General features: G+C 42.6%; 1 protein-coding gene across 1 annotated transcript in view; it reads left to right on the plus strand.

Annotated features, from left to right (window-relative positions):
- Nucleotides 1–5,443: 5,443 nt before the first annotated feature.
- Nucleotides 5,444–14,548, plus strand: part of LOC119422149 (protein shisa-8) — a 173,327-nt gene continuing 164,222 nt past the window's right edge. The window contains exons 1-2 of the mRNA XM_037689505.1: nucleotides 5,444–5,583; nucleotides 6,163–6,791. Coding sequence (XP_037545433.1) covers nucleotides 6,226–6,791 — 566 coding nt within the window. The 5' untranslated portion in view covers nucleotides 5,444–5,583; nucleotides 6,163–6,225. The remainder of the gene's footprint in view (nucleotides 5,584–6,162; nucleotides 6,792–14,548) is intronic.

Below are 14,548 nucleotides of genomic sequence, written 5' to 3' on the forward strand. Positions count from 1 at the left end.
TCCTCTGGTTTTTGATAAATGCTAGTAAATACATGAGCAGGTGTTTGATAAGCACCACCCAAGTGCTTATTAGCACACAGGTATCAGCAACATTTCTCCTGGATAAAAAAGCAATAATTCATCTCATTATCTTTTAGCGTCAATCCAATTCAAAATGGTCATTACATTTAATCAACTTTAACAAACACAAAAATGGACACAACTTGGTCAGTTTGACAGAAATTCAGCTAAAATTTGGTGTGGCACCAACACAAAGCCATACTCCATGCACTGCACATTCTGTGAAACCAGGGCTTAAAAACTTTGACTTGAACTTTGTCCATGAGCAAAACATCTCATGAAGGACTGGATTTTAACCAAACATTCAAAAAGTAATAACTGGATGTAGATTACCTTTTCAAGTAAATCTATTTCAAGATGGCCATCACAGTCAACTTACTTACTTGACAAAATGTTCCTTACTCTGTTAAATCTATCTAATCTACATCTTTCATGCGAGTTAGTTCACTGTGGTGACCCCTGACGATGGGAGCAACCAAAAGCCAAAAAATAAATAAATAAAACTGATAAATCTACAGCTGTTGAGCTTAACTTTGGTGTGGTGTTAGCTAAAAATCATCTCTAACATGTATTTAGAGGCTAACAGGTTATTCAAGATGGTACAATATCTCACAAGATTAGGCCTGATGTTATTTTCAAGGCTTGACCAAAATGGCTATAATTCTGCTATTTCTCCAGTTCTTCCATCCATCCATCATTGTTACCCACTTCTTCCTTTTCAGATCAATGGGGTCACTGGTGCCCATATCCAGCAGTTACTGTGTGAGAGGTGAGGGATGCCCTGGACAGGTCTTCAGTCCATCACAGGGACACATAGAGACAAACAACCATTCACTCTCTCACTCACACCTGGAGACAATTTAGAGTTACCAATCAGCCTAACATGCATGTTTTTGGTCTGTGGGAGGAAACCCACACATGCATGAAGAGAACATGCAAACTCCACCCAGAAAGGTCCCTGGCTGGGATTTGACACAGCGACCTTCTCACTGAGAGGCAACAGCTCTACCAACTGAGCCAGCGTGCTGCCCCCTGCCATTCCTCAACACAAGAAGTTCTGAGGTTAAAGCTCTGGCATGAAAAGTGATGGGCTGTAAGGATTTCTTCAGTCTTGGTTGGCCCACGTCTTTATTGTAATTGAGAATGAGTTCTCAATCGACTAACCTGGACAAATAAAGGTTAAATAAATCAATAATAAAACATGACATTCTTGTAGGACACTGTTTAGCAGATCCAATGAGATTAATATATTGGTACAAAGTCCTGATACCTTAGAGCCTCTCTGTAGCGAAGGTGTTTTTTCTGTTTCTGGGAGCTTAGTCTGTTCAAAATAAGTATAAAGAAACCATTGTACTGTATTTGGCATTTGTTCATTTTTATGTATTTTATTAAACTTGTCTTGAAGAATCTGGTTTACATACCAAACCAGGATGTGTATCATTACACCCTTCATATTTAGTGACTTGTAATTTTTTAATCCCTCATCTTTTACCTCTCATGTCCATCTCAACTTTCTTTAGTATTTTGCTTTTCAGAATGTAGAGAATCCGATCTCTTAGTTGAAAACATATTTCATTTTTTGAACCATTGACCTTCTTTTAATTACAGACCATGCACTGAGGACACTTAAAAGCCAGACAGGGGGGAGGGATAAGAGGATTAGCTGATCTGTGGCTCAAACAGTAGCGTACTGTGAAGTCACACTGGCGCACATTAGTACGAGTGTTCGTGCGCCTTCTTAAGTGTGCATGTGTGTGAATCCTTGACATAACTCCTGATGCACTTTGCCAAAGATTTCACGCAAATTAAAGCTGAGCGGGTTGGACGGGGTACAAACAGCTCGCCAAGATAAGCCGTGGGGCTTAGATGAAGTGAAAAACATCAACAACCAAAAAAACAATGTGTATCACTCTTTTCCTCTAGACTTCTTACCTGTCTGCACTCCTTTCTGACCTACATCTCTTTTTCATTCCCTTCTACTATCCCTCAAGCAACTCCTATTCCCATAGCTATCCCCACTTCTCTTAATCCTCCTCCCTTTCCTGCAATAATTCCCCGTCTTTTTTTCCCTCCCCTGCTCCGTTTTTCTGTCAAGTCCCCGTTTCTCTTTGACAGACGCTGCTGTCTTCTTTCCTCCTCCTTCTTCTTCTTCACTTCCTGCCTTTCCATACCTCCTCCACCCCTCTTGTTTATCTCACTCCTGTGCTTCCTGCTCTTCCTCCCTTCATCCGTCTCTCCCTCCTGTTCCCTAAATCAACGCTACTAGCCTGCAGTAGCACATGTTTTAGTCATGCTCGCACCAAGACGGGGGCATGCACAGTACGATGATTACGTCAAGACACAAACAGGAGAAACAGAAAATAAAAAAACAGATTGTTGAAAGCTGCCACTCAGTCAGCACCAGTGTTATTTGTCAGACTTAGTGACATTTTGGCAGGAGAAAGTCACACAAATGATAAAGGTACAATTATGAAGAGGGAAAATGTATGAGGCATCAGGTAGCCAAACAAAACTGACAGATTAAACAAACAAACAGGGTAAATTAAGATTAAATAAAACTAGGTTTACTTAAAAGACTTCACCGCCTGGAGACTTGCATCATATCAACGTTACTGCTCTGAAGCTATACCCAGAAATGTTGCTCAAAACATGGAAAAGTGACAGATTTGTGCCCAAATTTGTGTTTTCTAAGGTCAAGAAGTTATGACGTCCATCTTTAATCAAGTTCACCCCCATATTTATTTTGCTGTAAATGTACACTTTATGACTACATTCTGACTCTGATAGTAAACTGCAATGTTTCAGGAGTAGATGACACAATCCAGTAGTGCTCAGAGTACAAGTAAAGGATGATTCTCAGCTATGGGCACACCAAAGTCGAGCTCAATAACTCTAAAGTTGACTGGGTTCAAGCGTTTACCAATTTTGAAAAGCTGTGGTGGCCATCTTGAAACAGCTTGACTCCAAACGTTATTCAGCTGTAGATGTTCACCATTAATCCCTGCAGGGGTTCATGAAACATTCTGCTAACAAACAAGTCGGATTCTTAAAATTGACATAGTTATAGTTGTGGGGTTTTTGTTAGCTAAGGTTGACAAGCTGTTGTAAACACCTTTAACTGGTTGACTTCAAAAGTGAACCAGCCATGGGTGTGCATGCAGTGATTATTTTCTGAGAGTTTCACTATAATGTGTCCAGTGGTCCGTGAAATATTTTCTTAATAGTTGGACACTTCAAATTACTATTACCACCTGCCTTTCATGACGGCAGACAATAAAGATCAGAAATGGAAAGCGCTTGAAGGACAAAGGGGAAATCTGCAACTAAAACATCATCAAGGCACAAAAACCCCACAGACCATGACAGTAACACCCACCCCCCCACTGACACACACGCACCTCACCACCACACCCTTCAAGGGACACCCCCTGCATACAACAAGAAACTAAATAAAAAAAAATCCATCCTTAGCCAGGCAGGTGGAGGGTGTCTGATTTGGTTGATGATTTTCAACTAACGTTAACACACAGGAAGAAAATTAACAGTATCAGTGATAAGATAATGAGTGTGTGTGTGTGTGTGTGTGTGTGTGTGTGCGTGCGTGCGTGCGTGTGTGACTGGGAGAGTTGGCAAAAATTAGCAATGCTCAGTTCTGCACAAAGGTATGATGAGGGGAAGCAGGAGAGAAAAAGAGAGAGGAGGGACTTGTTGGAGGGAGTGGGGGAAGAGAGAGAGAGAGAGAGAGAGGAAGTGATTGCCAGAGATATTGTCAGCTGGTCCTGGAACAGAGCAGCAGAAGCAGCAGAAGCAGCAGCAGCGGACGGGACACAGACGCTCTGAGCAGACTGAGGATATTAAGGGAGTACACGATGCTGAGGAGGCAACAACAAAGAGAGAGGATGGAATTAAAGAAAGCCATTTGATTGCTTCTCCTTCACACTTCTGTCCGGAGCACTCCACAAGCAGAGCACCAGTGAAAACACATACATATGATATATATATAAAACTCCTATACATATATATCAAATTATGCCTGTTTTCAAAGAAGCTGCAAGCGGACAACGACTGAATTTACAGCAAAAAGCGTCCCAATTTGCGGGAGAATATGTAGCATTTACTTAAAGGCTGCTGCATATTATCACTTTGATATTTTTGTTTTTCCAATTTTTTTATTCTTAGTTTTTTTTTTTTAAGAGGCAAATGGAAAAGAAATATGAAACTGGCAACTGAGTAGTTGATCCAACATTTGGGTTTGATTCCAAATAAGCTTCTGTTGAAAACAGGATGTTGATATTTTTTTGATCTGCCACGCTGCTGTTCGGCTGTCGCATCTCCACTTGTCTCTGTCGTCCGTGTGGGTCGGGCTCTGTATAATTCCAGAGAGGCTCTGCTTAAAGTGCAGAGGGCAGTTCACTGCCTCCCCCTGACCCCCCCATGCTGACAGCATCCTCAGCAATGGGGGAAAAGTACTGGGTCTGAAAGCAAAGGGAGTGAGGTAAATTGGTGGATGAGACAGGAGGCAGAAACATCAAAGAAAGGATGGAGGGAGATTAGGATTACAGCATGGAATGAAAATAAAAAGTGAGGCGTAAACAAATCAAGGAAGGGAAAGCAGCAACGTCAAAGAACGCTGTCACCCTCCTTTACAACTGAGACAGGAAGATTTAGCACCAAAACACCCCTCTTTTCATCCTCGTATTGCGGGGCAGATCTGAGCCTGCTGATCGGAAAAGTAGTATCCCAGGTCTGCCAGAGACCCTTGGCTCCACGAAGAGGAGGGGTTTCAGGACAGCAACAGGAGCTCTGCGCATGCAGAGCATCAAAACACGCTGGACTCCTGTGTGTGGTGCTTAAAAGCTACTCACAGGGTTCTGTCATCAGGGGACTGAGCTGTTTGTGAAGGTGTGTGTTTGAGAGGAAGTGTGTGCAGGAGTGAGAGTGAGTGTGGAAACAAGCCCCAAAGGGACACTTTTGGACTAATTACCTCGAGATTTTAGCTGGAAGATAATTAACAGCTGCTGTTGTACCTGTTGGGTCTTCACAAAGACAGCAGGGGTGCACCCAAAGACAAGGAGGAAGATTTTTCAAAGTGGACTTCAGTGAGAAGATGCCCACTGCAAAAATAATAAAAGCTTTTTTTGGGACAATGACACTGAGAGGAACAGGATAATAGCTAATATCAGAGGACGATACATCTGGACATCAGAACCTTTTTGACGCCAGTGTTATATTATCCCCTCAGGAATATCAGTCTATCTTTGGAATAATAATAAAAAACTCCATGTGGAGCTAAATGCAAGTTTGAGAAGGATTTGCTTTGCCCATTAGCGCCATCAGGAACCCACAGTTCTCACTTTTCACGGATTATTCATCTGCTCGGTGGGAGAGCTCATTGCTGGAAATGCTGGGGGCGAGTTCATTCATAGGTAATACGCCCTCCTGAATTGGATCTTCACCCTCCAAGATTTGGATTTGTGTACAACCGCCTCTGCTGTCTGCTGATGCCATATGGTTTTGTGAAAGGTGAAATTAGCTAATTTTTTCAAATCTGCGTTGATACACAAACACCTACTTGCAATCCACTGATGACAGGTTGAAATGTGGGGCTCATTTTCTTCTGTTTTTCCTTTTATGATTTGTCCTGCTTCTTGTTGATGGTATTTTATTAATCTCTAACTGTGCAAATCAAATCCTGAGACTTGTTGAGACTCATTCCAACCCATAGTCTGGGCACAAACAGATCGAGCGAGATTAATGTATAAAAGTTTATCAAGCAAGACAGATAACGACAGGCATTCCTTCAAGGAATGGTAGTTTAATTTTAACGATGTTTTTATTTTAATAATTGTACTTTTTAGCTTGTATGACCCAAAAATGTTTGGATTTGAATAATTTTGCTGAACTTTTAAGTTTAGATCTTGTTGAGGGTAGAGGTGCTTTGTAACACCTGTCCAAGGACAGCAAATGCAAACAAACCTTATGGCTAATTTTGATACAATTGCAATATTGTTTAATTATGTGCAATGCCCTCTTTTAAAATAAATACAACAAAACATTTCCGATCTCCCCAAATATATTTAAACCTGTTTCTTGTTGTTTCAGGACCTTTTTGCTTTTCATATTAACTCGTCAGTGTTAAGACACTGCAAGAAACTGCAACCCAAGATGGCCACTTCCATGTTTTCAGTATTGCTAAACTTTTCATTGGCCATTTTATTGGGTTTGACCTCCCTGAGTGGACTGAATTCATGGCCTTCAGGTCAAGCTTTGGCGCAGGCATCTTCCAACAACCAGACAACTGAATCATCTGTGCTTCCAGAGGTAGCAATGGCAACGCCAACACCAGACCCAGAGGTCCAAACAGATCCAACTGCTGGGAACCGTTGCTGGGGTTACTATGACGTAATGGGTCAGTGGGACCCACCATTTAACTGTAACGCAGGTATCTACATGTTCTGCTGCGGCTCCTGCTTCTATCGTTTCTGCTGCCAGTTCAAAGTCCACAGTTTGGACCAGACCTCCTGCTCAAACTATGACACTCCCGTATGGGCTAATACTGGGAAGCCGGGGGCACCCGTCACTGAGGGCCATCAGGAACCAGATCGAGATCGGACCCATATGATTGTGTATATAATCTGTGGGGTGGTGGCCATCATGGTGCTGGTTGGAATTTTTACTAAACTCGCTCTGGAGAAGAGTCAAGGAGGACAAACGGATATGACCAACTCCAGGTAGGAGCTGATGTATGTTTGTATGGATGGATGCATGGATGGATGCATGGATGGATGCATGGATGGATGGACGGAAGGACGGATGGATAGATGAGACTGGAAGAGGAGCAATTTTAAAAAACTAGATCATAGCCATATTCATCAACTTATGACTGATAATATTTGCTCTGTAGATTTGGTTGGATAAATTGGTATTTAATTAAAAAAAAAAAAAATATTTAATCTATTTTTGTGTTCATCTTGGTTTTACACATTGTTAAATCTGGAAAAAAAAAGACAACACCCAGCAGTCAATTTGATTAGCTTAGCACAAAAGCTAGAAACACGGGGATAGAGCTTTTCTGGCTAATTTATTAGCTAGCCTAGCTATGGTTAGCCTATCTTTAAGCTAGGCTAACCATAGCTAGGCCATCTGCAAGCCAATTTATCTTAGCACGGCATGGACTGATGTGCAAGGAAGGGGCCTCTTCTTTTAGTCCTTTTTAAAGAACTGTTACTTTCACGCGTGTTTTTATCAGTTTCAAACTGTCATAGCAGACTAGCATGCAAGAAAAATGTTAGAATAACTGGAATGATTTACAGAGATGTTCAGTCCTTTCACTTGCATTACTAAAATGGACTCCAATAAATATGTAGAAAACCATTCTAGCCCAAAACAGTCATACAATTATGTCAAATTAAACTAGATAAACATCCCAAAACACCAGCAATCTAGACCAAACTTCAAGGCCAAAAAGCCGTCAATTAATTATTTTAAAGTGTTTTGGGGAAAGCTTATGATGAACAATAAACACTTTGCATAAAGTAGGTCTTTGAATGTCCTTAGTTTGGAGAAATAAAGTTTAATTCTGACCAGATTGACAGGCCAATGGCTAGTTCCAGTGGGGCTAAAAAGGCAAATCTCAGAATATGCACAGTGGTTTAATTAAACACTATTGTATACATTTATACATTATATGGTAATTCTGGCAGCGATATTAAGACACATGCTGCAGAAAGTGCTCAACGCTGCAAAGAAAGAGCTACTGCTAACTGAAGATGCTGCTGCTGTTGAAATATCCATAACATTTGGTGTGAATAACCATGTATTAGGAAAATTGATGTAAAGGTTTATAAAATAGGCTTCCCATAAATTGCAAATACGTTTTTAATATTGTTCCCACCTTAAAACAACTCCAATCGACTTTGGTTCTAGCTTGTCAGTTTGGTTAGAAATAAACAGTTTTTTTCCTAATTGAGTACTTAAAAAACTAACGACATTATGGTAAGATAAAAACTGATCAAAACATTTTCACAGAAACTCGTTTGATATCATTTGAACTATTTGTTTGGGCTTCACAAAGTGCTTCATTCCCCTACAGCTTCACAAGCTGACCACATAAATCCATTTCAACACATCACCAGCAGTAACATGACTGACTGGATCTGCATATTTCTGTAAATGTGTCAGGATATCACCGGCCAGCTAATCAATACAACGACCGGACAGACTGACTGTGAGGTGATAATTGTTGTGACGCTTGTTTGTAACCACGTGGGAGCAATGGATGTACGGTTTGAGAGGAAATGATGGAGGTCAGGAAGAGACGGCAGGAGCAGGAAGTGAAGAGAATTCAAAACAACAGAATGGGGGGAGGCATTCAGAGAAGAGTTGATGTTTGGTGGAAATCACAGGACACTGTTACCGTGTTTTCTCTACATCGGTGTTGCAGCTCCACATTGATGGCCGATCGATCGCTGTGACACAACTCTGACTGTGGCATGCGTGGCCTCCAGAGAACAATGAGAGGCGTGAGGGTGGGTTCTTTTTGGGGAAGGGTGGTATATTGAGCGATTCTGACTGGAAAGCAGCCAATAGCTCTCATACCAAACGCAGGAGTGCGTGTTTGTGTGTGAGAGAGAGAGCGTGAGAGAGATATGGTAGAGAGAAACTGGGGAAGCAGAGAGGGAGAGAAAGTGCATGTGGCGAGTGTGATAGCCAGCCAATAGGGTGTTAAGAGTTGACGCATGAGAGTGCCTTTAAAAAACCTGTCAATACCTGATCCTCTCTTAACGTCCCAGTGCAGAAAGATGAGGATGAAGATACGAGCAGACATTTAATGTTGAACTGCACTGAGTCATCAATAAAAGCTGGCATGTCTGGGCATGTTTTACTGCTTGAAGCAAACAAGGAGTTGTTTGAGAATTATATCTTTTTTAAAATCTGGATGCTTTGGAAGCATGTGCAGACTTTTAAAGATTAAAGAAGTGTTGATATTTGGCTTAAATTGATAGTTTGGCTCTTTTGAAGAGTTATGAACAGTTAATATCTTACCTGTTGCAGACAACTTTTTTAAAAATGATCTCAGTTTGGAGTTTAATTCTGACTGGACTGACAGCCAGTTTAAATGGACTAAACAACAACGAGAATTACTGCCATCCTAAAACAACTCCAATCTAAAAAAAATATTTTGAGTTATGCACTATTTTATCAAACTTTCCACCAGCATTAGTTTCACATTTTGTAAAATTTCAACAAAGTGTGTTTCTTTCTGGCGCTCTCTTCTGCAGGGTTGCCACAGTGAGCGAACTTGCATGAAAAATTTGTCAGTCATTTCAATTCAATTCAAAAATACTTTATTAATCCCAAAGGGAAATTAATTGTTGTTGTAGTTCATCTTGGTTTTATTAAGAGTTGTTCTTGATGCTGATGGCTTTGGGCAGGAAGGATCTCTTGTAGCGGTCCGTCCCACAGCAAATCCAAAGAAACTGGCTGCAGATGCTGATCCTTCCACCCAGACCCAGCAGACATCTTGGTCCTCTTAGGCAGCAGGACTGCCTGAATGCCAGGCAGAACTCCTCCCCGAGCCATGGCCATTTCTCCCAGCAGCCTGCCAAGCCTCTTGTCACCACAGACTTAATTGGAGGTGCTGGGGGACAATCTTGGTCCTCCCGCTGTCACGAGCCACGCTTTCCTGCTACCGCCAAGATCTCAGCGGTCAGGTACTCGAGCACAGCCTCCAGGTGGACAGTAATGTATCCACGACACCTCCTTTTCAACTCATTGTTTGACGCTGGGTGCCCTTGGTTCAAACCCGAAGACTTTGGATTACCAAACTGCAGCACTGACCACAGAGCTTCCTTGGACCCCAGATTATTTCAGATTATAGCACTTCTTTTCAGCTTGCACATATAGTTTTATTTCAACACAACTGCTACAAAACAGACCTCGATTGGTGTGTTGATGTCATTCTCAAATGAAAACCATGAGTCTTTTAAGACCTCCGCATATTGCCAATGCTGCCAGTTACTTAAGTTTTTTTTTATGTATTAGTACATTAATGCTGCCTGAATGTTTTTATTTTTCAGAATAACTCAGCTGTCGTTGTCTTCCTGTTTTCTGTTTACTCTGGTATTTAGGTTTTTGTGCTTTCATGACCAGTTTCTCCTCAGCTCTCCTGTTTGCTCTGACACACACCTGTCATCCATCAGTAATCTTTTCAGCTGCTCTCACTCATTAATTATCTCTCCCCAGTAAATCTTCATTTTACAGTAATTTGTCAGGCCGTTGTCACTTTTCCATGTGTTCAGAGTGGTGTTCTGTTATTGGTCTTCTGTGCTCGTCATGGATTGTCCATAACAAACACCATGTTCAAGCATAAGGGTATGTACTCTTGGCACCAGGACACCCAAGGCCGCAGTTCGATGATCGACTTTGTTGTTGTCTCATCTGATCTGCGGCCACATGTCTTGGACACTCAGGTGAAGAGAGGGGCGGAGCTGTCCACTGATCACTACCTGGTGGTGAGATGGCTCCGATGGTGGGGAAGGATGCCGGTCAGACCTGGCAGACCCAAACGTATTGTGAGGGTTTGCTGGGAATATCTGGCAGAGTCTCCTGTGAGACGGAGCTTTAACTCCCACCTCCGGGAGAACTTCGAACATGTTCCGGGGGAGGAAGGGGACATTGAGTCCAACTGAGCCATGTTCCGTGCCTCTATTGTCGAGGTGGCTTACCAGAGCTGCGGCCGCAAGGTTGTCAGTGCCTGTCGTGGTGGCAACCCTTGAACCCGGTGGTGGACACCGGCGGTGAGGGATGCTGTCAGGCTAAAGAAGGAGTCCTATCGGGCCTTTTTGGCCTGTGGGACCCTGGAAGCAGCTGATGGGTACCGGCAGTCCAAGCGACATGTGACTCGGGTGGTCACTGAGGCAAAAACTCGGGCATGGGAGGAGTTCGGAGAGGCCATGGAGAAAGACTTCCGCATGGCTTCGAGGCGATTCTGGTCCACCATCCAGCGTCTCAGGGTGTGAAAACAATACACCACTAACACTGTTTATAATGGAGGTGGTGTGCTGCTAACCTCAACTCGGGATGTTGTGGGTTGGTGGGCGGAATACTTTGAAGACCTCCTCAATCCCACCGACATGTCTTCCACTGAGGAAGCGGAGCCTGGGGACTCTGGGTTGGACCATCCAATTTCTGGTGCTGAGGTCACAGAGGTGGTTAAAAAGCTCCTCGGTGGCAGGGCCCCAGGGGTGGATGAGATTCGCCTGGAGTTCCTTAAGGCTCTGGATGTTGTAGGGTTGTGTTGGCTTATGTATGTGAATGTTCCTGTAAAGTGCCCTGAGACAACTTTGTTGTGATTTGGCGCCATGTAAATAAACTGAATTGAATTTAATTGAATTACGCGACTCTGCAATATTGCGTGGACATCGGGGGAAGTTCCCCTGGATTGGCAGACCGGGGTGGTGGTCCCCCATTCAAAAAGGGGGACCGTGGAGTGTATTTCCAACTACTGGGCATCACACTCTTAAGCGTCCCTGGTAAGGTCTATTCGGGGGTTCTGGAGAGGAGGGTCCATCAGATAGTCGAACCTCAGATTCAGGAGGCGCAGTGTGGTTTTCGTCCTGGTCGTGGAACACTGGACCAGCTCTACACTCTCAGCAGGGTCCTGGAGGGTGTGTAGGAGTTTGCCCAACCAGTCTACATGTGCTTTGTGGACTTGGAGAAGGCGTTCGACCGCGTCCCTCGGGGAACCCTGTGGGGGGTACTCTGGGAGTATAGGGTACCAGGCCCTTTGATATGGGCTGTTAGGTCCCTGTATGACCGGTGTCAGAGCCTGGTCCGCATTGCCAGCAGTAAGTCGGGCTGAGTCAAAAGGCGAAGCTCTCAATTTACCAATCGATCTACGTTCCTACCCTCATCTATGGTCATGAGCTTTGGGTTGTGACCTAAAGAACGAGATCTCGGATACAAGCGGCCGAAATGAGTTTTCTTCGCAGGGTGTCTGGGCTCTCCCTTAGAGATAGGGTGAGAAGCTCGATCATCCGGGAGGGACTCAGAGTAGAGCCGCTGCTTCTCCATGTCGAGAGGAGCCAGTTGAGGTGGCTCGGGCATCTGCTTAGGATGCCTCCTGGACGCCTCCCTGGTGAGGTGTTCCGGACACGTCCCACCGGGAGGAGACCAGAGGAAGACCCAGGACACGCTGGAGGGACTATGTTTCTTGGCTGGCCTGGGAACGCCTCAGGATTCCCCTGGAGGAGCTGGCCCAAGTGGCTGGGGAGAGGGAAGCCTGGGCCTCCCTACTTGGGTTGCTACCCCCATGACCCGACCCCTGATAAGCGGAAGAAAATGTATGGATGGATGAATATTTGTACATTTTAGAATGTCACGTATTCATGTTCTGGCAGGTTATTTGTGATCCAGTTTTTATTTGATGGAAGCAAAGCTCAGCGTTTTCCGCCTACAAAGTTTGCCACAATTTTGCAATGTTTTTCTTTTAGAAAACAACTATGGAAAACAACAACAACAACACTCAACAAGATAAAACAGCTACAAAGTAACAGATGGTCACTCATAGATGGAAAGAAATTTAATGGCAGAGATTCAGAGCAGCTGCTGACAGGCAGAAAATTACAGAGAAGAGTCTGCAGTGTGATCAATAATTACAAATTACTCAGTTTGACTGTCTTGCATTCATAAGAAGCATGATGGGGGGGGGGGGGGATTTTACACCTCTGCCCAGGAGCTGCGTACAGGATTACAGTAAAAATGCTAAACTGTAACAAATGTGGTCATATTTTCTGATCCATAAGCTGGAGGGAGATTCACAAAGAGATTGATGACCACAGGAGGGCGATGGTGTTTGTGTGTGTGTGTGTGTGGTGGTGGTGGTGGTGGTGGGGGGGGGGGGGGGGGGGGCTGACTGTTAGCTAAAGAACTAAAGAAAGAAAAAAGAAATGAGAGGGATGAAATAAAGTGACACTGGGGACTCATTTGCCAACCACAGCTGTTTACATTGGCCAAAGTGTACGTGTATGTGTGTGTAGGTGTGTGTGTGTGTGTGTGTGTGTGCGGGTGGGTGGGTGGATATGTGCGTGTGTGATGGAAAAGAAGAAAGAACATGGAGATAATGACTCAAGTGTTAACCTCTGTAATGATGTGAAGAGTCTGCTGGAGCGTTAAGAAGTGAGGGATCGAAGGACGAATTGAAAAAGTCATTTAAGGTAGTTGGAGGTGTGTGTGTGTGTGTGTGTGTGTGCGCGCGTGTGTGCGCGTGTGTGCGTGTGTGTGTTGACTGAGAGATGTGGATGACATGGTTGTGATTCTTCCTCTCTAACAATAAAGACTATTTTAAAGTGGTTTGAAAGTAACAAAGGACCATTTGCTAAACGATTTTATCCACGAGGCTCCTTTGATGCAATTAGTTGTTCAGAGTCTCAGTAAAAGCCTTTGCTGACAATAAATGTTTATATCCCTTTGATTAGTGAAGTGAAACAAAAGCATATGGATTGGAAAAATAATGACAAGGAGCTGTCAGTGAGAAATGATTAAATTCAATAAAAAATAAAATAAGCACCTGCTTTGTAACTGAGACTTCAAATCTCACCGGTACAGTCCGGGTTTATGTTTTGCTCTCAGTCAACAGGTTGTTGCTGCTCTTGTGTAAAAACTGCTAAGGGCAAATATGAAATCTTTTTTAATAGGTTATGTGTCTTCAAATATAAATATACAGTATATTGTATTTTTGGAGGTGTGGGGAGAGGAAAAACTGCTTTGGATATTCAAACTTGGTAATGAAGTTAAATTAATATTAATAATAAAGCTTAAAGGAATACAGTATTTTCATTTTTAAAGTGGGTTTCTTTGGAAATGTTATGAACAATTATTATCTTACCTGTTGTAGATAGTTCTTTGAACACCCTCAGTTTAGGGAAAACAAGTCAAGTTTTGACTGGATTGATGAGCTAATGACCAGTAGTGCTACAGCTAACTGCTGCTGCTGATTATACCTGTGAAGAACCAAATAGTTAAATGTAAATAAACATGTAATGTAGAACAGATGGTGATAAAATGATTTTTAAAAGAGTTGTGCACTGTTTTTTTTTTTATTGGATTTGTTTCAAACAACAATGTGCTGTGGTCTTAATCCCACTCAGACTAGCCATTAGCTCATCAGTTCTGTCAGAATTAATATGTTTTTCCAAATTAAAAATGTTACAGGCCTCTACAACAGGTAAATAAGTGCTTGTGTACATTATAAACAAATATTACTCTATTTGTATTGATTTTAAAGTAACAACTTAAGGCACAGCAGCAAGTTAAAAACATAAAAAATGGAACAACAAATGAGAAAAAAGTTTTCAATAATTAAAGGACATTTTTAAAAACACTAAAATAGAATAAAAAAGATTTAAGGAAACATAAAACAAAATGGCCATCTACAAAACCAACATTTTATTTAAAACACAGTAACAAAAAATATATATATGTACAT

The sequence above is a fragment of the Nematolebias whitei genome, chromosome 15 (assembly GCF_014905685.2).
Source record: "Nematolebias whitei isolate Nwh7 chromosome 15, NemWhi1, whole genome shotgun sequence".
NCBI lineage: Eukaryota > Metazoa > Chordata > Actinopteri > Cyprinodontiformes > Rivulidae > Nematolebias > Nematolebias whitei.